The 24665-nt window shown below is 52.7% G+C and overlaps 1 protein-coding gene across 1 annotated transcript in view; it reads left to right on the top strand.

Moving 5' to 3' along the window:
• The first annotated feature begins 3089 nt into the window (after positions 1–3089).
• The window catches only part of P2RX3 (purinergic receptor P2X 3), a 30783-nt gene continuing 9207 nt past the window's right edge, over positions 3090–24665 (top strand). Inside the window, exons 1-8 of the mRNA XM_029060794.2 lie at positions 3090–3208; positions 10077–10212; positions 10471–10542; positions 10781–10844; positions 13098–13191; positions 13572–13649; positions 15248–15389; positions 16593–16729. Of these exons, the coding sequence (XP_028916627.1) occupies positions 3090–3208; positions 10077–10212; positions 10471–10542; positions 10781–10844; positions 13098–13191; positions 13572–13649; positions 15248–15389; positions 16593–16729 (842 nt within the window). The remainder of the gene's footprint in view (positions 3209–10076; positions 10213–10470; positions 10543–10780; positions 10845–13097; positions 13192–13571; positions 13650–15247; positions 15390–16592; positions 16730–24665) is intronic.

Here is a 24665-nt window from a genome sequence, read left to right as displayed (position 1 = left end):
AGAGGAAGAATCTGGAACACCCTGGTTTCCTGGGCTACAGTTGCTTTGACAAATCCTTCACTTTAGCCTGCAGGCTCTTTCTGGGCAGAGATCTCATCTAACCGATTCTGTGGCATTGTTCTTTCCCAAGCACTTCTAAAGTGCTCTGCACACAATACAGCACTCAATAAATATTATTGATCGACTGATTAGCTTAAACAGCCCAGCACCTTGAGCTGCAGCGAGAATTTTCAGCCGGGCTCATAGAGTCCTCCTTGGGAAGGGGCAAGCAGGGCAGACTGAGACTGAGGATGCATCTAGCGGGGCAGCCAAAAAGAGTTTCCCAAAGATAATAATATTGGTATTTGTTAAGCGCTTACTACGTGCAGAGCACTGTTCTAAGCCCTGGGGTAGACACAGGGTAATCAGGTTGTCCCACATGAGGCTCACGGTCTTCATCCCCATGTTCCAGGTGAGGTAACTGAGGCCCAGAGAAGTTAAGTGACTTGCCCACAGTCACACAGCTGCCAAGTGGCAGAGCCGAGATTCGAACCCATGACCTCTGATTCCCAAGCCCGGGCTCTTTCCACTGAGCCACGCTGCTTCTCTATACCCGTGGTAGTCGTTAAGCACTTATTACGTGCCAGACACTGTGCTAAACACCGGGGCGGGTATGACCAAAGTGGGTTGGACACAGTCCCCGCCCCACGTGAGGCTCAAGGTTTACAGATGAGGAAACTGAGGCCCAGAGAAGTGAAACGATTCGCTCAAGGTCGCACAGCAGACAAGTGGGAGAGCCGGAATTAGAATCCATGTCCTTCTGACTCCGAGGCCCGGGCTCTATCCGCTATGCCGTTCTGCTTTTCAAACTCCCACACGGGGAAGGGGATCTCAGTCCCAGTTTCTCCCCGAACCCAGAACCTCCGGTAGGTCCGAGCTTCCACCCCTGCATCGCGGAGACCCGGCAGGGTGGGAGTTGAATGGGAACTCGGAGAAGCAGCATGACCTAGTGGAAAGAGCACGGGCCTGGAAGTCAAGAGGGCCTGAGTTCTAATCCGGTCTCAGCCACTTGTCTGCTGTGTGATCTCGGGCCAGTCACTTCACTTCTCTGGGCCTCAGTTCCCTCATCTGTAGAATGGGGATTAAGACTGGGAGCCCCACGTGGGACTGGGACTGTGTCCGACCTGATTAACTTGTACCTACCCCAACGTTTAGTACAGTGCCTGTCACATAGAAAGCGCTGTGGCACATAAGGAGTTTAACGTGGTCAGGGAAGTATCAGTTTATTGTCCTGTCGTACTCTCCCAGGCACTTGGTACAGTGCTTTGCACACAGTAAGCGCTCGACAAAGACGATTGAATGAATGAATGAGTGAAAAGTGCTTAATAAATCCTATCAAAACACTTAATACGGTGCTTTTCACACAGTAAGTGCTCGATAAATAAGATTGAATGAATGAATGAATGAATGAATGAATAAATGAATGCATGCATGCATGCATGCATGAATGAATGAAAAGTGCTTAATAAATACTATCAAAACACTTAGTGCACTGCTTTGCACACAGTAAGTGCTCGGTAAATATGATTGAGTGAATGAATGAAAAGTGCTTAATTAATACTATCAAAACACTCAGTACGGTGCTTTGCACACAGTAAGCGCTCGATAAATATGATTGAGTGAATGAATGAAAAGTGTTTAATAAATACTATCAAAACACTTAGTAGGGTGCTTTGCACACAGTAAGCGCTCGATAAATACGATGGAATGAATGAATGAATGAAAAGTGCTTAATAAATACTATCAAAACACTTAGTAGGGTGCTTTGCACACAGTAAGTGCTCGATAAATACGATTGAATGAATGAATGAATGAATGAATGAATGAATGAATGAAAAGTGCTTAATAAATACTATCAAAACACTTAGTACGGTGCTTTTCACACAGTAGGTGCTCGATAAATGTGATTGAATGAATGAATGAATGAATGAATGAATGAATGAATGAATGAGTAAGTGAATGGATGAATGGATGAATGAATGAATGAGTGAGTGAATGAAAAGTGCTTAATAAATACTATCAAAACACAGTACGGTGCTTTGCACACAGTAAGCGCTCGATAAATACGATTGAATGAATGAATGAAAAGTGCTTAATAAATACTATCAAAACAGTAGGGTGCTTTGCACACAGTAAGCGCTCGATAAATACGATTGAATGAATGAATGAAAAGGGCTTTATAAATACTATCAAAACAGTAGGGTGCTTTGCACACAGTAAGCGCTCGATAAATACGATTGAATGAATGAATGAAAAGGGCTTAATAAATACTATCAAAAATCTCACGGAGGGTGGCTTGGGAGGGACTGAGGGAGCCATAGGAGAATGGGTGGGACTTCAGTCCTGAGGGATGAAGACAGGGCTGATCAATAACTTCTCCCTATGACCACCATCCCCCGCCCCACGCCCCCGCCTCAGAAAATCATCCGTGCCGGGAAGGAGCCGGCGGAGCGGGGAGGCGGCAGGCCAGGAAGGAAAGAGCCTCCGCCGGGCAGGCCGGTCCAGGCAGGGGTTGGTGGGCCTGCCGGGAGGCGGGGGCCAGGGGCCCGAGGGGCCGAGGCAGAGGGGACGGGGAGCCTGGAACTAAGATGCGGGAAGGCTCCCACCGCCCTGGGATGGAGGGGCAGAGGCGGGGGGGGGGGGGGGCGGGGAAGATAGAATGTGAAATAGGAGAGGGAATCCCAAAGGACTGTTGGGCTGAATCTGAAGTCATTAAAAACCCAGGCCCCACCCCAAACGTTACATCACTCAGATGATACCGAAGGGGTCCCCCCCTCCCAGGGCTTTTAGCTGCCCAGAGAGGCAGAGGCAGAAGGAGAGAGATCCAGTTGAGCACTTGCATTTCCTGGCTTAGCGAAAGAGGTTTCCCTTTAACTTGGGTGAGCCAAGTTACCTTGGGTGAGCCAAGCCACCCCTGCAACCTCCATCTATCTCTCTCTGCTCCAGGGTGCGTCTGCCTGTCGGTCTGCCCGGCCCGATCTCTCTCTTTCTCTCTCTCTGTCTCTTCTGAGGGTGCGGCCAGTCTCCCCCCTCCCCACGGTGCTCTCAGCATGCACTTCGTGGCCGACTTCTTCACCTACGAGACCACCAAGTCGGTGGTGGTGAAGAGCTGGACCGTTGGCATCATCAACCGGGCCGTTCAGCTTCTCATCATTTCCTACTTCGTGGGGTGAGTCCCCGGCCCCGACCCCCCCAGACCCCAGGGAGGAGAGTAGAGATGGCCCCGATAGACTGTGGGGGGTGGAGGGAGAGGGAGCGAAAGTCCACAGGGCTCTGTCTCTCTCTCTCTTTCATTCTCACTCACTCACTCAGTAGTATTCATTGAGCGCTTATTCTCCTCCCACAGCACTGAGACCTCCTCCCCGCCATTCCCATCCATCTCCCAGGAAAAGCAAGCCCTTTCAAGCGATGGGAGGCAGGAGTGGGGTGGTTTTTCCCAGAATTAGGATCAGCCACCTCACCCTCCAGTTCCTCCTCCCTCTTGAGACCCCACCCTGACTGTGGTCCTTGTTCGGGAGCTGGAAAGGGACCTGGCGTTTTCCTGGGACAGGACGTTCTCCCCCTTCTCTCCCCGCATGATTCCTCCCCATATTGTGTGGGGGGGTGGGGGGGCAGCCAGTCAGGGTGAACCCGACGGCCTAGGTCCTTGGGATCTGGAGAGAGACTGAGGCAGGCAGGAGGGACCCTCTGCTTTGAGGAGAAAGGCAGGAGCGGAGAGGGAGGAAGGTCTCACAGAGCCGGGGCAGGTAGGAGGAGGGAGTGCGGGTGGTTGGAGAGGACAACCGGGTAGAGAGCAGAAATGGGAGGTGGCTCCTATCGGAGGCGGCCGGAAACCAGGTGGGGAAGATGGGGAAAGGGGGAGCGGGAGAAGCTGTCAGATCACGGGGAGAGCCAGGAGGAGGGAGCGAAAACATGCCGACGGGTGTGTTCTCCCTTGGACCGTCCACATGTCACCAGTGACAGGAGTAAGCGCTCTGTCAATATAATGGATTGATCGATTGATCCCGGGGGCAAATCCTGGGACTGGGAGAATATCAGAGAGGCAGAAAGAGGTGGCAATGACCCCCGGTCTCCCTGGCGATTGCCCCTCCCTCTAGATCAAAGAGCCATCAGGAAAGTCCTGATTCCGAATTTCTCGGAACAGGACCCTCAGGGGGTCTTCTCTGCTTCCTGACAGTCAGTAAGTCAGTCAGTCGGGAGGACAGTCAGTCTCCTCCCGGGCTGGTGGGAGTGACTTGGGGGGTCGGGGAGGCGGGGGGCAGGCTCCCCGAACACTGGGGGCTTGGGGATGCTGCTGCCTGACTGTCTCACTTGATCCCAAGTCCCTTCCAGAAAGCAAAGTACGGGACCCCCAAGTCGGTGTAGAACTGAAAGTCAGAATCGTGAGATTCTGAGAATCGTGAGAATGGTTTGTTCAAATACATGAGGGACGTCGACATCCTCCCGACTCTGCCATTCGCCTACTAGGTGACCTTGGACATCTCTGTGCCTGTGTTTCCTCGCCTGTAAAAAGGGCATTCGACGCCTGTTCTTCCTTTTCCTAAGTCCCCCAGCCCCTAGTGATGATGATGGCATTTGTTAAGCGCTTACTATGTGCCAAGCACTGTTCTAAGCGCTGGGGGAGATACAAGGAAACCACCTTGTCCCACATGGGGCTTAGAGTCGAAATCCTCATTTTACAGATGAAGTAACTGATGCACAGCAAAGTGAAGTGGCTTGCCCAAGGTCACACAGCAGACAAGCGGCGGAGGGGGATTAAAACCCACGACCTCTGACTCCAAGCCCGGCCTCTTTCCGCTAAAGAGGCTGCTTCTCCCGTCAGACCTGATCATCTCCTATTTACCCCAGCGTTTAGTACGGCACATAATAAGCACTAAATACCTCAGTTATTATTATGAGTGTCAAGTCGTGGGAGACCGAAGGTCAGCGGTGCGAGCGCCGGTGTGAAAGATCATCTTGACGTGTGCGCTTGAACCGGGGCAGGTGAAGCTGTGCAGAGGGAGGCGTGTGTCTTTGTGTGCGTTTGAAGTTGTGTTGGGCCGCAAGCCGAGGCTGGATTGCTGTAACTGAACGGGCTGGCTCCTGGGGGACCCGTCAGGAAGACAGACGGATGGGTTTGGGGGTCAGAAAGCCGCCGAAGAAGCCATCTGTCTGAGCTCTGGCCCTCCCCAGCCCGGAGTCCAAACACTGTTTTGGAGAAGCAGCGTGACCCGGTGGATAGAGCACAGGCCTGGGAGTCAGAAGGACCTGGGTTCTTATTCCGGCCCCGCCACTCGTGTCCCGTGTGACCTCGGGCAAGTGGTTTCACTTCTCTGGGCCTCAGGTCCCTCATCTGGAAATTGGGGATTAAGACGGTGAGCCCCACGTGAGACACGGACCGTGTCCAACCCGTTAAGCATGTATCCATGTAAGCATGTGTCCAACCCAGCGCTTACTACAGTGTCTGGCACATAGTAGTTTCCCCTGTGTGTCTACCCCAGCGCTTAGAACAGCGCTCTGCACATAGTAAGCGCTTAACAAATACCAACATTAGTAAATGCTTAACAAGTACTAAAAAATAAACGTTCAGTGGCTCGGTCCCTCTCCGCAACGACCACGGACCCTAGGAGCAGATCACAATTCCGGCTCCGCGGCTTATCTGCTGTGGGTCTCAGCTACCTCATCTGTAAAATGGGGATTAAGACTGTGATCCCGAGGTGGGACAGGGACTGTGTCCATCCCAGTCTTTTTGTCTCCACCCCAGCATATAGTACAGTGCTTGGCACATAACAAATACCACAATTATTAATATTGTTATTATCAGGCCACGGTGGAACCCCGGGCCAGTGGAGGAGCAGCCGCCATCCCCCGCTCTGTCCCCCGCTCTCCCTCCACCCCCGGCCCCGGCTGCAGCCGGGACTCTGTTGTCCTCCGGTAACTCTCCCCTGCCCCGGCCCCCCCTGCCTGGAAAAACCGGCTGCCTCTGCCCCGAGAAGCAGAGGGGGCCGGGGAGGCGGGGGGAGTCCTTGACTGAGTCGAGGTCTGTCCTGGGCTTGTTCCCTGCAGGGAGGACCACTCATTCATTCATCCAGTCGCATTTATTGAGCGCTCACTGTGTGCAGAACACTGGACTAAGGACCAGTGGGGAGCCCCTCGCCTCCAACTCCTCTGGGGCCCGTCAGTAGCCAGGGAGAGACCCAGAATCAATCCTCAGACATGCTCCCTCTTTAGTAGAGGGTTTCCAAAATTCCAGTCCCAGACCTCCAAGCCCCCCGGGGGTCGTTCCCCCACCCTCCTGCACCCCAAACCAAGATCCTGGAACCCCAAGGAACTTCTGGGTCTGAGACCTCATGAGTTCCTTCACATTATAAGCTCTTTTCCATTGTACCCTCAAGCCTACTCTCCCAAGCACTTAGTACAGTGCTTTGCACACGGTAAGCGCTCAATAAATACGATCGAATAAATGAATGAATGCATAAATGACAGTGCCCTGCCCACAGTAAGCGACGAATAAATAAGTAATAATTTGATCGTACTCGTCCAAACGGTTAGTCCAGTGCTCTGTACACAGTGAGCACTCAGTAAACGCCATCGATGGTTTGACTGATCGATTGATTCTCCGCACTTCTCGGGACTTGGCCCTGCCTCCCCTCCCGCCCTTTCTCATCTCCCCCGTGCCGGTGGCCTGCCTCCCCTCCGCCCTCTGAGCTGCTTTAGGTCGGCTTCTCCCCGCCACCGTCAGACCCTCCCCGTTTCCCACCTCTCCTGCCCACTCCCAGACCCGACCCATCCCCGCAACGGCCTCCGCAACACCCGGCGGGGTTGGGAGGCGGAGGAGGGGGGCCAGGGAGAGCAGGAAGATGCTGGCTCTGGGCTCTTTCCCGCACATCCCACCTGCCAGAGAGCTCCCGCCCGCCCGCCCGCCTTGCACTCTATAAATAATGAACCACGAATGCGAGAATAAATGATAAGTCAGAGCAGCAGGGAAAATGCCAATGACTTAGAGCTCCATCCTGCCCCACCTTCCTCTCTCAGGGCCCGGCAGGGGCCGGCTCCGACCCTCTGCCCGGAAACGAAATTCTGCCCCTTACTTCGGGTCTGCCTGGCTGGGGGGCTTGGGGGAGAGGGGTCTGTGAACGGGCCGTGTCCCTCTTGTTATCTAAGACCCAGCCAGTGGGCCTCGGCGGGGGTTCATCGCTTCGGCTCCGCTGCTGGACCCTGGAGATCCGGCCCCGTTCCCCAGGGTCTGCCCCCCTGCCGCCCCCTGCCCCGCTGGCTGGTCTGTGGTGATGATGACGATGATGGCATCTGTTAAGCGCTTACCGTGTGTCAGGCACTGTTCCGAGCGCCGGGGTGGATGCAAGCTAATCGGGTTGGACACAATCCCGATCCCACGTGGGGCTCAGAGACTTCATCCCCATTTTACAGATGAGATAACGGAGGTACAAGAAATTAAACGATTCGCTCAAGGTCAGACAGCAGACAGCTGGTGGACTCGGGATTAGAACCCGGGTTTTTCTCAGTCCCGGGCCTCAACTCCTTCCTGCCCGAGGCCAGGAGAGTTGGAGCTACTGCCCAATGGGGAGCTGGAAGGAGGCTTTTTTAAATAGTATTTGTTACGTGCTTACTATGTGCCAAACACCATTCTCAGCACTGGGGTAGGTATAAGTTAATTAGGCCGGTCACAGTCCCTGTCTGGCATGACGCTCTCGGCCTAAGTAGAGGAGAGAATGCGTATCGAATCCCCAATTTACTGTTGAGGAAACTGAGGCACAGAGAAGTGAAGTGACCTGCCCTAGGTCATCCAGCAAGCAGTCGGCCGAGCCAGGATTAGAACTCGCGTTCTCTTGACTCCCAAGCCCGTGCTCTTCCCACTGAGCCGTGAGGCTTCTCTAAGAGTCGGTCAGCGTTCCTCTGGCCTGGACCTCCCCTACAGGTCTGTTCAAAGGAGGCTCGGCAGGGCCTGCGGCCGTCTGGACGCCGTTGGGGGGGAGGCGTCCAAATGACCCCGGGGTCCGGTTGCCGTCCCCGAAGCCCAGGTGCTCCCCGTTACCGTGTCTCGGAGAACAACCCTCTGCGAGGAGGATGGGAGGAGGGAGGAGAGGAATGGGGATGGGATGAGTAATGAATCGTGTGGGAGCTGAGCAGCCCGAACAGCTCTTAGTCAGCGCCCGGAGCTCACCGGCACGGGGAACTCTCCGTGGCTGCGGCTGGGCTTGCCGCTGCCTCGGACTCTCTGCCGAGCCGCGACCGGGATTAATAATGATAATTAATAATCGTGGCATCGGTGAAGCATTTAGTATGGGCCGGGCGCTGGGGCGGATCGGGCAAATCGCGTTGGACACAGTCCCTGTCCCGCAAGGGGCTCGCGATCTAATCCCCATTTTACAGGTGAGGCAGCTGAGGCCCGGAGAAGTGAAGTGATTTGCCAAAGGCCACACAGCAGGCAAGTGGCGGAGCGGGGATTAGGAGTCCTGACCTTCTGACTCCCGGGCCTGTGCTCTATTCCCTACGTCCTGCTGCTCGTGGACGACCAACGGGGAAACAGGAGGCCGGATCTCCGGGCCCAGAGAGGTGGCTCCGGCCACCTGGCTCCACACCTCAAGCAAACCCCTCCTTTGCCCCCCACCTCCTCAGGATGGAAACAGATACAGTCAACCAATCAATCAGTGGCTCGGTGGAAAGAGCCCGGGGTTTGGGAGTCGGAGGTCGTGGGTTCTAATCCCGGCTCCTCCGCTTGTCAACTGTGTGACTCGGGACGAGTCACTTCACTTCTCTGGGCCTCATCTACCTCATCTGTAAAACGGGGATTAAGACCGTGAGCCCCACGCGGGACGACTCGATTACCTTGTAACCCCCCAGCGCTTAGAACAGCGCTGGGCGCGTGGTAAGCGCTTAACAAACACCATCGTCACCGTCACTCACTATGGGTAGAGCACACAAGGACCATACGGGGGCAGATGGACATTAAAATATATTGCGGGTAAGGGAAATGGCGGAACGAGAGGATGCACGGAGGCAGTCGACGGTATTCACCGCGTGCCATGCAGCGTACTAAGCACTCGGGAGCGTGCAGTACAACGGAGCCGATAGCACCTTCCCCGCCCGTGACGAGCTTACAGTCTGGGGATCTAGAGAAGACGGCGGAGGGCCGCCGCGGAGGAGGCCGACGGCGCAGAGATGGACGTGGGGAATGTGGGGAGAGGAAGGGGCGTCCGGCCCGGCCCGGCCCCCCGAGGACACCCACGGTTAGAGAGGTCGCCGTGCCAGTCCTCCGGGACCCGAGGCAGACTAGGGAGGGTTTTCCAGAAGCTGTCAAGGCCTAGGAGGGAGTTAGAGGAGGGAAGGCAGGGAGAGCGGGAGGCCCGGGGCAACAAAGGGCTAGGAGGGTTGTGGCGGGGGGGGGGGGGGGGTCGGGCCGTCAAGGGAGAAGACGGAGGCCGGAGGGGGCCGGAGCCTGGGAAATAGGGGTAGGGAGGAAGAGTCGTCCCGGGGGGCAAAGGATGGGCTAAGGAGCCAGGAAGGAGGCTGAGCTGAGCGTAATGGGAATCTGGGGCGAGGCAGGAAACGGTCGGTCGGTCTGTGCCCTGTGGTCGGCAGAGGCTTCTGATCCGCTCGGATCTGCCTAATGGAATGAAGAGGGGTCGGGCCGGGGGAGCTGGGGGAGGGAGGGAGTGTCTGGGGGCTGCCGTGAAGGCCGGGCCCTGGGTCGGGGGACCCAGTTCTTTGACAGAGTGGGGTGGGGGGAGGCGTCCCCACGACCACCGGGCCAGAGGAAAGGCAGGAGGGCCCCCGGAGGAGCACGGCCACAAGGAGGCGGCACCGACCAAGGAATGATGGCCTTCGGTCCAGGCCATCGGTTGTCCCGCATCTCGGCTTGCCCCGCTGACCCCAGATCCTCTCTCCCCTTCGTCCAGCACCCAGAGAGGAGCCAGGGCCCCCTCCCCCCTCTAGGCTACGGGCCGAGCGCCCCGGATTATCCCAAAGACCCCTCCCCACCCCGAACCGGTCCTCTCGCTCGTCTCCCGCCCATCCTTGCCTTCCTCCCGGCTCTCCAGGTGGGTGTTCTTGCACGAGAAGGCATACCAGGTGCGAGACGCGGCCATCGAATCCTCCGTGGTCACCAAGGTCAAGGGCTTCGGACGCTATGCAGACAGGGTCGTGGATGTGTCCGATTACGTGACCCCGCCCCAGGTAGGGCCCCCGACCCTAGGAGAGGAGCCTCAGAGGGGTAGGACCGGGGAGGAGGTGGGGAGGGAAGGAGGAGGTGTGAAGGAGGAAGAGGAGGAGGAGGAGGGCGGGGAAGGGAGCGGGAAGGAGAGAGCCGACGGTGGCCTTAGATCTCGGGGCTCGGCCCAGAGTTCTCTCCCCATTCGATCCGGGGAACCCAGAGGGGACGGTGGCGGGGAACCCGCACCGAGGTTGCGATTTTCCCTCCGTCTCCTCCCTAAGGGGACCTCCGTCTTCGTCGTTATCACCAAACTGATTGCCACCGAAAACCAGGTGCAGGGATTCTGCCCAGAGGTGAGGAGGAGGATGAAGGGGAGAGTTAAGGGGGGGAGAGAGGAGAAGATGTGGGGGGTGGGAGGCTGCCAGGGGAGGATGGAGACGGGAGACTAAACCTGGATGACCTCGGCCTTCCCCGAGCCTGGTCCCGTCCCCGACTCCGAGAGCCAGACGTGGGGGGTCCCACCCACGGCCCCCTCTCCGGAGATTGCCCCCATCCGGGCGCCTCCACTACTCTCTCCCCTCGTCCTTGCAGAGCGAAGCCAAGTACCACTGTGTCACGGATGACCGCTGTAGACGCGAGAGCACCACCGGCGGGGGTGAGTCGGCCGTCCGGACCCGGGGACGGGGCCAGAAAGCCGTGAGGGCATCAGAACACGCACAACCCCATCTGTGGGACGGACCGGCGGCCCGCCCGGCCGAGAACTCCGATTCCAACAGAATCGGAGGCGGGGAGCTGAGTCAGAGTCACCTCCTAATGTTTAAGGACCCCATTTCGATTCCCTAACTGGTCCTTCGCCGTCTTAAATCGTCCCTCCAATAATAATAATAATGATATTTGATAAGTGCTTACTATGTCCCAGGCACTGTTCTAAGCACTGGGGAAGATAACAAGGTAATCGGGTCGGACACAGTCCCTGTCCCACGGGGGGCTCACACACACACACACACACAGGGATCCCTCATCCCCGAATTTATCTAAGCCCTTTTGGAACCCACTGATATTGTCTACCTGCATAGTCTCCCGGAGGTGGGGGAAATTCCAGTCACCCACTGTTGAGGGAAAAAGGTTTTCCTTTCGTTTATCCTCAACCTCCCACCTTCAAGCTTCATTGTGGTTCCCGCTGTGGGACTTGGTGGATCACAAGTTTACATGGGCCCGTCATTGGGCAGGGATCGCCTCTATCTGTTGCCGAATTGTACCTTCCAAGAGCTTAGTACAGTGCTCTGCACATAGTAAGCGCTCAAGGAATACTATTGAATGAATGAAAATTTTGTCCTTTCCACTGTCTTCGTGACTGCGTAAATTTCAATCTTACCCGTCCCATCCTTCATTTGTCCAGGCTGAAAAGACCGAATTCTTTTCATGTCTCTGGTCAAACAGAAGCCACTCTGCTTGAACAGAAGCTACTTATACTCTCCATAGTCCATATGTACAATAATAATCTGTTAAGCGCTTACTATGTGCAGAGCACTGTTCTAAACACTGGGGTAGATACAGGTTAATCAGATTGTCCCACATGGGGCTTACATTTTTTAATCCTCATTTTTACAGATGAGGTAACTGAGGCCCAGAGAAGTTAAGTGATTTGCCCAAGGTCACACAGCAGACAAGTGGCAGAGCCAGGATTAGAACCCATAACTCCCAAGCCCGGCCTCTTTCCACTAACCCATGCTGCCTCTCTAAATTACCTAACTGGCCCTTTGCCATCCTAAATTATCCCTCTAATAATAATCACACATATATATGGGTGTGTGTGTGTGTGTATATATATATATACACACACACACAACTGTATGCATTCATTCAATAGTATTTATTGAGTGCTTACTATGTGCAGAGCACTGCATTAAGCACTTGGAATGGACAATTTGGCAAGAGATAGAGACAATCCCTGCCCAATAACGGGCTCACAGTCTAAACGGGGGATATATATATACATGTATACACACACATAAACACCTAGAGAGGGAGAGAGAGAGAGAGATGGGTGTATCTAGTTACGCACTCAATTTTTCATTTAGACCACTTTAGCTGTAAAAGCATTTTTATGCTTTTCTCCCTAATTAGAGTAGAAGCTCCTTGTGGGCAGGGAATATGTCCCTTCTTTATCGTAATAATGTTGGTATTTGTTAAGCGCTTACTATGTGCAGAGCACTGTTCTAAGCACTGGGGGAGATACAGGGTAATCAGGTTGTCCCACGTGAGGCTCACAGTTAATCCCCATTTTACAGATGAGGAAACTGAGGCACAGAGAAGTAAAGTGTCACAGTCAAACAGCTGACAAGTGGCAGAGCCGGGAGTCGAGCTCATGACCTCTGACTCCGAAGCTCAGGCTCTTTTCCACTGAGCCACGCTGCGTACTCCCCAAGTGTCCAGTTCAATGCACATGTCAAGTAAATGCACAATAAGTGCTCCTACGAGTAGTATTCCTACTTTAACAGTGCTTGGTACCTAGTAAGCACTTAAATACCAGCATTATTATTTTCTGCTTTCATTCCTGGGAGGGAAGCAAGAGGGGGTAAGGTAGGGAAGCAGGGCAGGTCCAGCCAACCTTTAGCTAGAAGGAAGTGGTTGGGTGGGCGTCAGTTCTCCTTCTTCTGGGGACAGGGCGGGGGGAAAAGTGGCTTCTCCTTCTCCCCTCACCTGTCCAGAGGCCTGATTCAGCCCTTGATAAGATCCTTCTCACCACAGCCTGTCCCTTTTCCTTCTGCCCCCACCCACCCGCCAGTCCTATTCCTAGGGCCAGTCGGGTGAGCGGGAAGGGCCCAAGGCACCTTGCGTAAGGATGGACTGGGCCCGGGAGTGGGGGGGGGGGGGGCTGGGGATGACCGCACTCTGCCTTCCACAGGGATCCTCACCGGGCGCTGCGTGAGCTACAACACGACCCTGGACACTTGTGAGATCCAGGGCTGGTGCCCTGGGGAGGTGGACACTGTGCAAACGTAAGAGCTGCCCTCCACCCAAGAGGCAGGCGAGCTGAGCCCCTCTGCTGCCCCTGTGACCACCCAGGGCGGCAAGGGGACTTATGGGAAGGTCAAGCAGGGGACGGGCTGACCAGCCGGGCCAGGGGCCGAGGAGGCCGCCCTGTCCCGAACCCCGGGGTCCCTGCTCTCGGGGCAGGCTCATTCCACCACAAACTCTGCTCCTCGGTCCCAGGGACGTCCATCTCAGGGGAGGTTCCTAGAGCAGGGTGACTGACCACAGGAGCACCCCGGGGACCTCTGTGGGCATCTCCCTCCCCCAAGGAATAGTAGCCCACTGGGGTGAGGCTATAACCCACCTGCTTCTTTGGGGAGCTGAGGATCTGGTCATTGTCCTGCAGGCCCATCCTCATGGAAGCTGAGAACTTCACCATCTTCATCAAGAACAGCATCCGCTTTCCTCTCTTCAACTTCGAGAAGTGAGTGTCCGGCTGCCCGTCTCCAAGCCCATCCCTCCCACCACCACGCATCCACGGCACCCACCCCCATCCCCATCCAACACCCGTCCGTCACCCTCTTGTTTGCTTCCCCTATCTGTAACTTATTGTAGTGTCCGTTTCCTCCATTAGATTGAAAGGACCTTGAGGGCAGGGATCGACTCTAATGTACCGTACACCCTCAGGCGCTTAGTATGCTGCGCTGTGCGGAGTAAGCACCCAATAAACATTACTGATCAATCTATCGATTGATTGATGATCATATGGCCACGCCCCTCCTTGGCTCTTGGTTTCTCTGTTCTTTTCTTCGTTGAATAAGATCATCATCGTCATCATCAGTGGCATTTATTAAGCACTTAAAAGTCCCTCTCCACCCCTCCACTCTGCAGGCCTAACTGCCTCTGCACGGCTGGCCCCTCTCAGGGCCCAATTCTCAGAGCAGAAGATTCTGGAGAACCACCATGCTCAGGTGCAGATGACCAGGCCCTCTCTGCTCACTCCCTGCTGACTCCCTGCTCACTCTTTGCTCCCCGCGGGTCAAAGCTGGGATGTGGTCAGTGTTGCTAGCCCAGCTGGTCAGCCCACTGTGGGGCCATGGTCGGGCTGAGGTGTGGCTGGGGTTTCAGGCACAGTCTGAGATCCCTCTGAAGGCCTCCTGGAGCAGCTGTCCAAGAAGCGGCACGGCCTGGAGGAAAGAACGCGGCCCCGGGAATCAGAGTCACTTGCCTCTTTTGGGCAAATCATTTAACATCTCTGGACTTCGGTTTCCTCACCTGTAAAATAGGGATTAAACACCTCTAATAATAGTAACAATAATAATAATAATTGCGATATTTGATAAGGGCTACGTGTCAAGTACTGTACTAAGCACTGTGGTAGATACAAAATAAGCAGGACCTACATGGGGCTCACAGTCTAAGTAAGAGGGAGAACAGATATTGAGTCTCCTTTTGTAGACGAGGGAACTGAGGCACAGAGAAGTTAAGTGAGTTGCCCAGGGTCACATAGCAAGTAAGGGGCAGAGCTGGGATTAGTACCCAGGTCCTCTGACTCCCAGGCCCGTGCTCTTTCCTCTAGGCCATAGGGCTTCTCTGTTTTCCGTTCTCCCACCCCTTTAGACTTCGAGCCTCATGTGGGGCAGGGATCGTGTCCAATGCCTAGCACACAGTAAGTGCTTAGCAGACACCAAAGTGATTATTATTCCTCGAGGACCTTGCGGCAGAAGAGAGAGCCGAGGGTAAAATGGAGGCTCAGGTGTCGATTTCGAGGCCTGCTTCGTTCCCTGTTCTTGGGTGGGGAAGATGGGACTCTGAAGGGGATCGTTTGCATTCAAGGCTGGAGCCCCAGGACCCCAGGTCGGCAAAATGACACTCTCTTCCTCTGGGCCTGGATCCAAGTGGGAGGAGTCCAGGACCTTAGTTTTCTCTTTCCCCTTGACCCCGAGCCCCTCCCGCCCCCCACCACCACCACTCCATTGGAGGGTGTGATGGGAAGAGGAAGAGAAGAGAAACTGCTTCTCCCCCAACCCCCCCGGCCCTCTGCCTCCTCCCCAATTTCCTCCTCCTTCTCCTCTTGCACAGGGGCAACCTGCTGCCCAACCTCAAGGCCGAGGACATGAAGAGATGCCGCTTCCACCCGGATACAGCCCCCTTCTGCCCCATCCTGCGCCTGGGGGACGTGGTCAAGTTTGCAGGACAGGATTTTGTTAAGATTGCCAACACGGTGAGTCCCTGCTGCCATGAGGCTCCTCATGGCTCCACCTAAGGGCCTGGGGGTCAGATCACCTGCAGCCCTAGCCCTAACCCTAACCTTAATTACCTCTCATCCTAACGCTAATCCTAACCCTAATTCTTACCCCCCGGGCAAAGGAGGGTGGTGAGGCACCCCTTCCCGAAAGACGGAACCCCTCGGAGGGTCACCGGGAGAGGGCATTCTGAATTAACACGATCCCCTCTCCTTGGGCGTCAGTTTCCAACTCAGACCACTGGGAAGGACGAATCTGACCCCTTCTCCCTCCTAGGGGGTCACGGATCATTGAAACGGCCCCGGTTGATGACTGGAGAGGGGGAACCGAGACATTAGGATGCCACACGGACACTCTCTTCAGCAGAGTGACTGAGTGGCCTAAGCCTAGGATTGGAAAACAGAGACTCCTGGGTCCTAGCCCTAGCCAGGACCCAGCCATATTGGGCCCGTAGGTGGATGCCCCTTTCCCTCCTCTAGCCAGTAAGCTCACTGTGGGCAGGGAGTGTGCCTGTATATTGAACTATCCTCTAAGGGTTGCACCTGGAGAGTTTCCAGTCCTCTGGAGAGTCAAGGAGAGGCCTATCCTTTCCAATCCTAGCTTGGGCAGTGGCTAGCGAGTGGCAGGCCATCTGCTACAAGTCAAAACTCACCTCTGCTGGGCAGCAGCGGCACGGGAGAGAGTCGAGGGCAGAGACTCTTTTACTGCGTGGAAGGAGGCAGTAGTAGACCATTTCCATATTTTTACCAAGAAAACTCTATGGATAAGCTACCAGACGATTACAGATGGAAATGGGGCGCTCTGGGAGAGATGTGTCTGTGGTGTCACTGTGGGCCGGATACGACTCGACAGCATAAGACAACAACAGCAACAAGCCCTTAGTATAGTCCTCTGCACACAGTAGTGCTCAATAAATACAATTGACAGACTGACTTCTCCATAACTCAGTTTCCCCGGAAAGAGAAAAAAAAAAGATGATCTAGCTCTCACTGTGGGCAGGGAATGTATCTACCGACTCTGTTATATTGTACTCTCCCAAGTGCTTAGTTGATTGCTGTGCACGCAGTAAGCACTCAATAAAGCGGTCATTGATTGAGTGATTGATGGCCCCCTGCCACAATCACCCTCCAGAGGCTGGAAAGCTGATGATGGATATACTTTTGTCTGACTTCTTTCTGTAGGGAGGAGTTGTGGGCATTAAGATTGGCTGGGTCTGTGACTTGGATAGATCCTGGGATCAGTGCATCCCCAAATATTCCTTCACCCGCCTGGACAGCGTTTCCGAGAAGAGCAGCGTTTCTCCTGGATACAACTTCAGGTAATTCCTGGATTGCTTGTGTGTCAGTGGTTTAGGTGGGTAGGTGAGAAAGACAGCGAGCGAGAGATGATACAGTGACAGACACAAAGAGAGAGATGAGATGAGATCTCGTCTATCTTGCCACCGACCCCTCGTTCATGTTCTGCCTCTGGCCTACAGGTCCCTCTCTCTTACCTGACAGACCACCACTCTCTTCACCTTCAAAGCCTCATTAAAAGCCCATCTCCTCCAAGAGGCCATCCCCAACTAAACCCCACTTTCCCCTTCTTCCCCTCCTAGTACAGTGCTCTGCACAGAATAAGCACTCAATCGATACGACTGATTGATGAGATGAGATTACACACTGGGAGTAGAGATTCCTGAGGCCTTTTTTGGACTCTGTCTGGAAACTCACTGTGAAAGAAGCAGTGTGGCCTAGTGGATAGAGCACGGGCCTGGGATTCAGAAGGACCTGGGTTCTAGTCCCGGCTCCTCCACGTGTCTGCCGTGTGACCTTGGGCAAGTCGTCTAACTTCTCTGTGCCTCACTTCCTTCGTCTGTAAAACGGGGATTAAGACCGTGAACCTAATGTGAGACAGGAACTATGTCCAAACTGATTATCTTGTATCTACCCCAGTACTTAGAACAGTGTCTGGCACATAGTAAGCACTTAACAAAAACTAATATTATAATTAGTTGATAATACTTCCCTGGACCCCAGTTTTGTCAGGCTCAGAATGGAAGCCTCCTCTCTCAGCCACAGCGGCCTCCCCGGGGTCAGGCCAGGGCGCAAGAGGGACGATGTGTAGAAGGATTTTTAGCCATTTAATAGAAGGTGCTTAAGGCACTCTAGGGGCTCAGGGAAGAACATCATTATCGCTGCCATTGTTGCTGTTATCTGTATTGAACAGTGACAATTCCTGAAATGTTTAAAGTCTGTCTTTGGCCTTAGTGATTTCATCTTGTTCGTATCTGAAGAGAGGTCAGGGAATCGTTATTCCGCTCAGTACAGTGGAGTGTTTGCAGTAGGAAAACAGGCTCAGAGAGGTTAAGGCACTCGTCTTGGGCCACGCAGACCCTCAGAGACCTTCTAGCCAGCACCTCGGTCTACTAGAAAAACCGGTCAATCGATGAGGAGAAGCAGCGAGGCCCAGGGGGTCTGGGAGTCAGAGGAACTTTGTTCTAACACCGGCTCCGCCACTTGTCTGTTGTGTGAGCTGGGCGAGTCACTTCACTTCTCTAGGCCTCAGTTACCTCATCTGTAACATGGGGATTAAGACTGGGAGTCCTACGTGGGACAGAGACTATGCCCAACCTGATTAACTTGTATCTACCCTGGCGCTTAGTGCAATTCCTTGCACGTAGTAAGTTCTTATCAGATACCAATTTAAAAATGGTATTTATTGAGCGCTTAACGTATGTAGAGCACCGAACTCAGAAAAGTACAACAGAATTAGTTGAAATGCTCTCTGCCCACAAGGAGTTTACTCCCATTTTTCTCAATTGTGAAATCCTAAACCTTCTCAAACTGATTTTTAAAAGGACCCGCAGAGCCCAGCCAGGGTGGTTCCCTCCATCCTTTGTTCAGTTTCACAGAGGAGGAACCCTTCTTGTAACACGTGACCACATTGTTGTACTTCCAATTATTCACTTAACTCTGCTGTCCAGGTTTAAAGTCAAAATTTTCCCACAGAATCCTAAACTGAAAATGAAAAAAACAAGCATACAATTGGCGGTTCATAGCTCAGTCCATCCAGTAACGATAACCGTGGTATTTGTTAGGCACTTACTATGTGCCAAGCACTGTACTAAGCCCCGGGATAGATACTAGATAAGCAGGACCCACCGGGGGACTCACAGCCTAAGCAGGAGGGAGAACAGCTATGGAATTACCATTTTGCTGATGAGGGAAGTGAGGCACAGAGAAGTTAAATGTCTTGCCCAAGGTCGCACAGCAGGTAAGGGCAGAGCTGGGATTAGAATCCAGGTCCTCTGACTCCCAGGCCCAGGCTCTTTCCATTAGACCGCACGGCTTCTCGTCTCTCAATAAATCGTATTTCGGGATGCTTACTGTAAGTAGACCACTTTACTAAGCACTTGGGAGAGTACAATAGAATTAGGGGACACGGTCCTTGCTTACAGGAGGTAACAGTCTAGCGGGAGAGATCGACATTAATAAAATAAATGGCAGGTGGAAGAAAGCAATAGACTTCAGAGATATGTATGTACTTAAGTACTACCGGGGGAAGAGTCATATCCTGTTTCATATTTTGGCACTCGAGAGTGTTAGAAATGCCTTGGATCCCGTCTGTGGGTAATGAAGACGGCTCTTCCACAAAAAGAACATGGAATCTTGGATTTCTAATCCGGATTTGTGGGACTAAAGCTAGATGTGCTGTTAGTTCTCGGTGCTCTAGGGGTTTCTGTGAATTCATTTTGAGTTGGAAACATATCCATAGCAGCTTTCACAGAGCTATGAAATTTGGCTCCCACTGTTTTCTTTTCAAAACGTCAGTTTGGCAGGTTCGAAGGCCAGCTAACAAAAAAAAATTCTTCGCCGGCTTGGATCACTCTCTTTCCAACTTGGGCATCTCACCATCCAAATCACAAATGTGTTCGAGCTGTCGAATCGGGAATTTCCGTGAAAACGGTTGGGGCCCACTTTTCTGGTTGAGTAGATGCAGGGTTATTCCCTGGGGTTTTTTTTTGTTTCGTTTGATTTTGTTTTTACCCCCAGTCACCACATTGATCCAGATTTGACGTTTCTATCAGATTTGACTTTATCCTTTCTGTTGAATGAACTGGACAATGGCGTGTGGCAGATTTGTTCTTGTAGGGACATATGAAACTGAAATTATGTTGGAAAACAAAGACACTTGCCTTTGGAAGAAATGGTTTCGGAGTTTCCCTCTGGTTTGCCTTTTGATTTGCAAATGGATCAAAGATCGTAATCTAGGAGCTGACCGCCCAGCACAGCCCCATCTGCAGCATCTAATTTGCACTAACTTACTGGCCTGGAGGAGAAATTGTACAATGGGGGCATTCTGGCTAAGGGGTGGGGTTAGGGCTAGGGTCGGAGTTGGGGTCAGGATTGAGGTTAGGGTTAGGGATAGGGTTAGCTTTGGAGTTGGGGTTAGGATTGGGGTTAAAGGTGGGATTAGGGTTAGCGTTGGGGTTAAAAGTGGGTTAGGGTTAGGGTTGGGATTGTGGATAGGGTTAAGGTCTTAGGTTAGAGTGAGGGTTTGTTGGGTTTAGTTTGGGATGAGTGTCAGGGTTTGGGTTAGGATTAAGTTTAGGGTTACAGTTGAAGTCGAGTTAGGGTTAAGGTTACAGTTGACAGGCAGCATGGCGTAGGGGTTAGAGCCCGGGCCTGGGAATCAAAAGATCATGGGTTCTAATCCCAGCTCCGCCTCTTGTCTGCTATGTGACTTTGGGCAAGTCACCTAACTTTTCTGGGCCTCAGTTACCTCATCTGTAAAATGGGGATTGGGACCACGAACCCCACATGGGACAGGGACTGTGTCCAAGCCGATTTGCTTGTATCCACTCCAGCGGTTAGTACAGCGCCTGGCACAAAGTTATGGGCTTAACAAATACCACAATTATTATTATTATTATTATTATTAAGTGAGAGTCAGGGTTTAGGTTGGGATGAGGGTTAAGCTTTGGGTTAGGGATCTGTCTCCCGACTTCTAGACTGTAAACCCGGTATGGGCAGGGATTGTCTCTCTTTATTGCTGAATTGTACTCCCCAGTACAATTGTACTCCCGCGCTCCCCACGGTAAGCGCTCAATAAATACGATTGAATAAACGAATGAATGAATGGACACTTTAACTATTGCAAAAAAGGAGCAACCAAGTTGTCCTTTTCTCCCCCAGTGCTGGGCAGATCTTTCAACCATCCAACATCACCCTCCTCACCCACCTTCCTTCCCTGCACTAGGCAGCTACGGGGCTAAAAACAGTCCTTGATGAGAAGGGGAGCAAGGCGGGAGCGGAGGAGGAGGAGAAGGAAGAGGAAGAGAGGGAATAGGAGGAGAAGGAGGAGGAAGAGGAGAATGGGGGAGGAAGAGGAGGAGGAGGACGAGGAGGAGAAGAAGCAGGAAGAGAAGCAGGAGCAGAAGGGAATTGCCCACAAGTCAAGGAGAACAGGAGGGAGGGAATTTTGACCCACAGTCAGTGCCTCCTAAATCCACTAGAAGTCCCATTCCAGGCCTGGGACTCTGGGTAGAGCAGGTGCCATACTCACAGTTCAACAATCAAACGTATGCAACTTTCCTCGTTCGAAGACTGAAGTTGGTGACTCACGCTCATGTTTGCCTCTTGGTTGTTTGTTCATTCTTAAGTGTTCCCTGCACCCCAGGAAAGGGATGGATGGGAAGAAATAAAGATCTCCCACTCGTCATTGTAGTCAGAACCAAATCCAGTACAACGAATCCCTTCTATTTACCTCCTCCTTGATACTGGTCCTTCCTAAATAAACCTGTTCATTCCATCTGCCCCCAGCTATAATAATGTTGGTATTTGTTAAGCACTTACTATGTGCAGAGCACTGTTCTAAGCGCTGGGGTAGATACAGGGTAATCAGGTCGTCCCACGTGAGGCTCACAGTTAACCCCCATTTTACAGATGAGGGAACTGAGGCAAAGAGAAGTTAAGTGACTTGCCCACAGTCACGCGGCTGACAAGGGGCGGAGCCGGGATTCGAACCCATGGTACTGAGCTTCCTAGGATGCCCTTCATGTAAACTGAAAGGACACCTCGATCGGTCAAGCAAGCAATCAATCGCATTTATTAAGAGTTCACTCTGTGCAGAGCACTGTACTAAGCGCTTGGGAGAGTATAACAGAATTAGCAGGCGCGTTCCCTGCCCGTAACGAGCTTAGAACCTAGAGGGGGAGACAGACATTAATATGAATGAATAAATAACTTATAAAATGTAATTTTCAGTTAGGTATTAAAGGGCTGTGGGGGTGGGGTGACTATCGTTTGCTCCTAAAAGTAGCCGATCCTTCCCTTATTCTCAAAATCGGTACTGAAAGCAAGGAGGGCAGAGGAAGCATTTTAAAGAGAGGGTTAAACGAAGCTCAGATGATGCTGCAGCCCAGCTGAAAACTGGGAATCCATTGCTGAGGCTACAGCAGTGTGTTATATGCAGTCAAGAAAATGGGGGGCCTCTATACGAGAAAACTCTTTGCAAGGAAGGAGAGACAGGGAGGCAAAAAAGAAAACAACGCCAGGCACTGCAGACGTGAAACATAGCAACACAACACGGTGCAGCCTTTTAGTTTGCGTTATGCGGCCTGGACTGTACGTCCCATATTGGCCTTTCCAGCCTTGCACATACTCATGGGTAAGTTTCACCCTCAGCCGCCTCTTTGAATACGAAGGACGACTACGTACAGTCTCAAAATCTATGGGAAGTGAGTGATTGTAGACACAAGTAAAGGGAAATGTACTGAATGCGGAACTAATTGCTTGTCATTTGTCTTTAGTGACTTCAATTTGGTCTGTTCTCATCTAACGATCGTCAAATCTTAAATTTCTGCGTGTACACCCAAATCCCTCAGGAGCCGTTAAAGCAGTCAGAAACGACTCCCCGAACAGTTGATCTTCAGTTCACTTTCCCCTCAGATGAAGTTTTCCCCTAGAATTTTTCTGCCAGCCACAGAAACTCTCCTGATAAATGTAGATGGCTCATCTTCAGTAAAATTCAGGCCGTTTTTTTCTTGTCAAAATGAGCTACATTCTTTTTTTCCTGAATGCTTTGACCTTGGTGATTAGTTTCAATACATATTTCACGGACTCCTTCGTGAGTTACGAAGAGCAAAAATATTTCTCTAACGGGTGGCATTTTCTTGTTTGATTAATACGGTTGAGGAAATGCAGAACAGAACTAAAGTTCTGACACCGTGAATTAATACGTTTCCCATTCTAGCCTCTTATATCTTTAAAATCCGAATATCGAGGTCAGTAATAAATATTAACGTTTATTAAGTGTATACAGTGTGCAAAATAGTACACGGAACAGTGGAAAGAACCCGGTGACATAAACTCCTTGAGGATAGTGACCGTGTCTACAGCTGTACTGGGCTCTCCCAAGTGTTTAATACAGTGCTCTGCACACAGTAAGTGTTCAAAATAAACACCGATCCGTTTCAGACATATCTCCTTTCCCACAAGGGGCTCGGCACCTATCTGAAGGGGGAGGAAATAGATACTCAAAGAGAGTGAGAGAGGGGAAAAAAAGCCGGACTACAATAAACAAATCAAGACCCAGAACAGTAAAAAAATACCTGTTTGTTACTGGTTGCAGGGGAGACTCTTAAGCCGAATCAAACCAGTCGATCAGTGGTATTTATCAAATGCTTATTTGTGCTGTACTAAGCACCTGGGAGAGTACAATAGAATTAGTAGACGGGGCCCTTGCCCTCCAGGAGTTTAGAATCCAGCAGGGGAGACGGACTTTAAAGTAAGTAACAGGTAGGGGGAAGCATCAGAGTTTGAAAATCCGAATAGAAGTCCAGCGGGGTTGGAGATGGGGCGAATAGCTAGGTGCTTTGTGGGTGAGGGTCCACTGCACGGTAGAAGGGGAAATCGGGAGGGAGATGAGAGGTTCGTCAGGGAAGGAGATGTGATTTCAGTAGGGACTTTTGGAGATGGGGGAAGTCATGGTCGGCAAGATGTGAAGAGGAAGGAGGTTCAGACAGGAGGGAGGGCGCGAGCAAGGGGGAGAGGGAGACGAGATCGACGTTCAGTGAGGAGGGTGGTGTTGGAGGAGCTTGTTGCTGAATCGTACTTTCCAAGGGCTTAGTACAGAGCTCCGCACACGGTAAGCGCTCAATAAATACGGTTGAATGAATGAATGAAAGCGTGCAAGATGAATTGTAGTGGAGAGGATGAGGAGAAATGGGATTGGGGAATGACAAAGAGCTTTAAAACCTCAACATTCCCAATGTTCTAAAGACTCTACCGGGTTTCTCCACTCCTGCGAGGGGTGGGCTTTGTTCCTTCGGTGGGGGCGTAAGGGGAGAGAGGGAGAGGGTGGACGGACGGGGGCCACCCCGGTCAGCATGGTGCCCCTCCAAGGTCTCGGAGTGAGGCGGGACGGGGTTAACGGAAACAATCGGTCCGTGGGACCGGTCGAGCCGGGCCGGGACATCCCCAGGGACGTCCGTTGGCCGTCTCCCAGGCTGGCCGAGCGGGTGGCGAGCGCGGCGGCCCAGAGGAACCCCCTCCCAGCCCCGCCTTGGCAGGAGTCGGTGCCGACTAGTGTTCTCCTCCAGTCACAGCTTGGCCCGGCTCACAGCAGCCGTCGCCGAGCTTTCCCAACACAGCTGGAGCGTTTTCACAGACACCGGCTTAATGGGCCCACCAACCCGCCTAGGCGTCGAGGGGAACGGAGCCATTGGAGCGGTCCCTCCTTCCCTGGCCACTCCCCAGGACCCCCTCCCCGCCTCCCACGGCTCCCACATCCTAGGCCAGCCTGTTTTCCGATGCTCAGAGACGCTGCGCTCTTTCCAGAAAAGCTACTGGTTTCCTCCTTTTTGCTCTTCCCGGCAGAAATGTAAGGCAGAATGGAGAGGGAGATGAAAGGCGGGGGGGGGGGGGGGGGGGAGGGCGGGAATGCTGGGGCTAGGAAAACTAATGCCACCCTTCCTCGACTGGGCGTGACCTTAGGTGAGCCACTTCCCTTAACTCTTAATACAGTGTCTGGCACATGGTAAGCAATTAACAAATACTATTATTATGATGATTCCCTGCCTTTGAAAGCCACAGCTTCTTTCAGGTGCGAATGTGGGGGAAACCAAGGAGGGATGGGTTCTAGCAAGCCCCTGCCTTCATTAAGTTTCAGCCCATGGAGACCTCTCCGTCCGTTAGGCAAATCAGCCCAGAGCCTCAAAGAGATTAGGCTGAGCCTCAAAGAAAGCAGGCAGTAGACAAAGGAGAATTTTA

This window comes from Ornithorhynchus anatinus, chromosome 3 (assembly GCF_004115215.2).
Source record: "Ornithorhynchus anatinus isolate Pmale09 chromosome 3, mOrnAna1.pri.v4, whole genome shotgun sequence".
Lineage (NCBI taxonomy): Eukaryota > Metazoa > Chordata > Mammalia > Monotremata > Ornithorhynchidae > Ornithorhynchus > Ornithorhynchus anatinus.
Note: the sequence above shows the minus strand (reverse complement) of the source record. Positions and strands in the feature narration are given on the sequence as shown.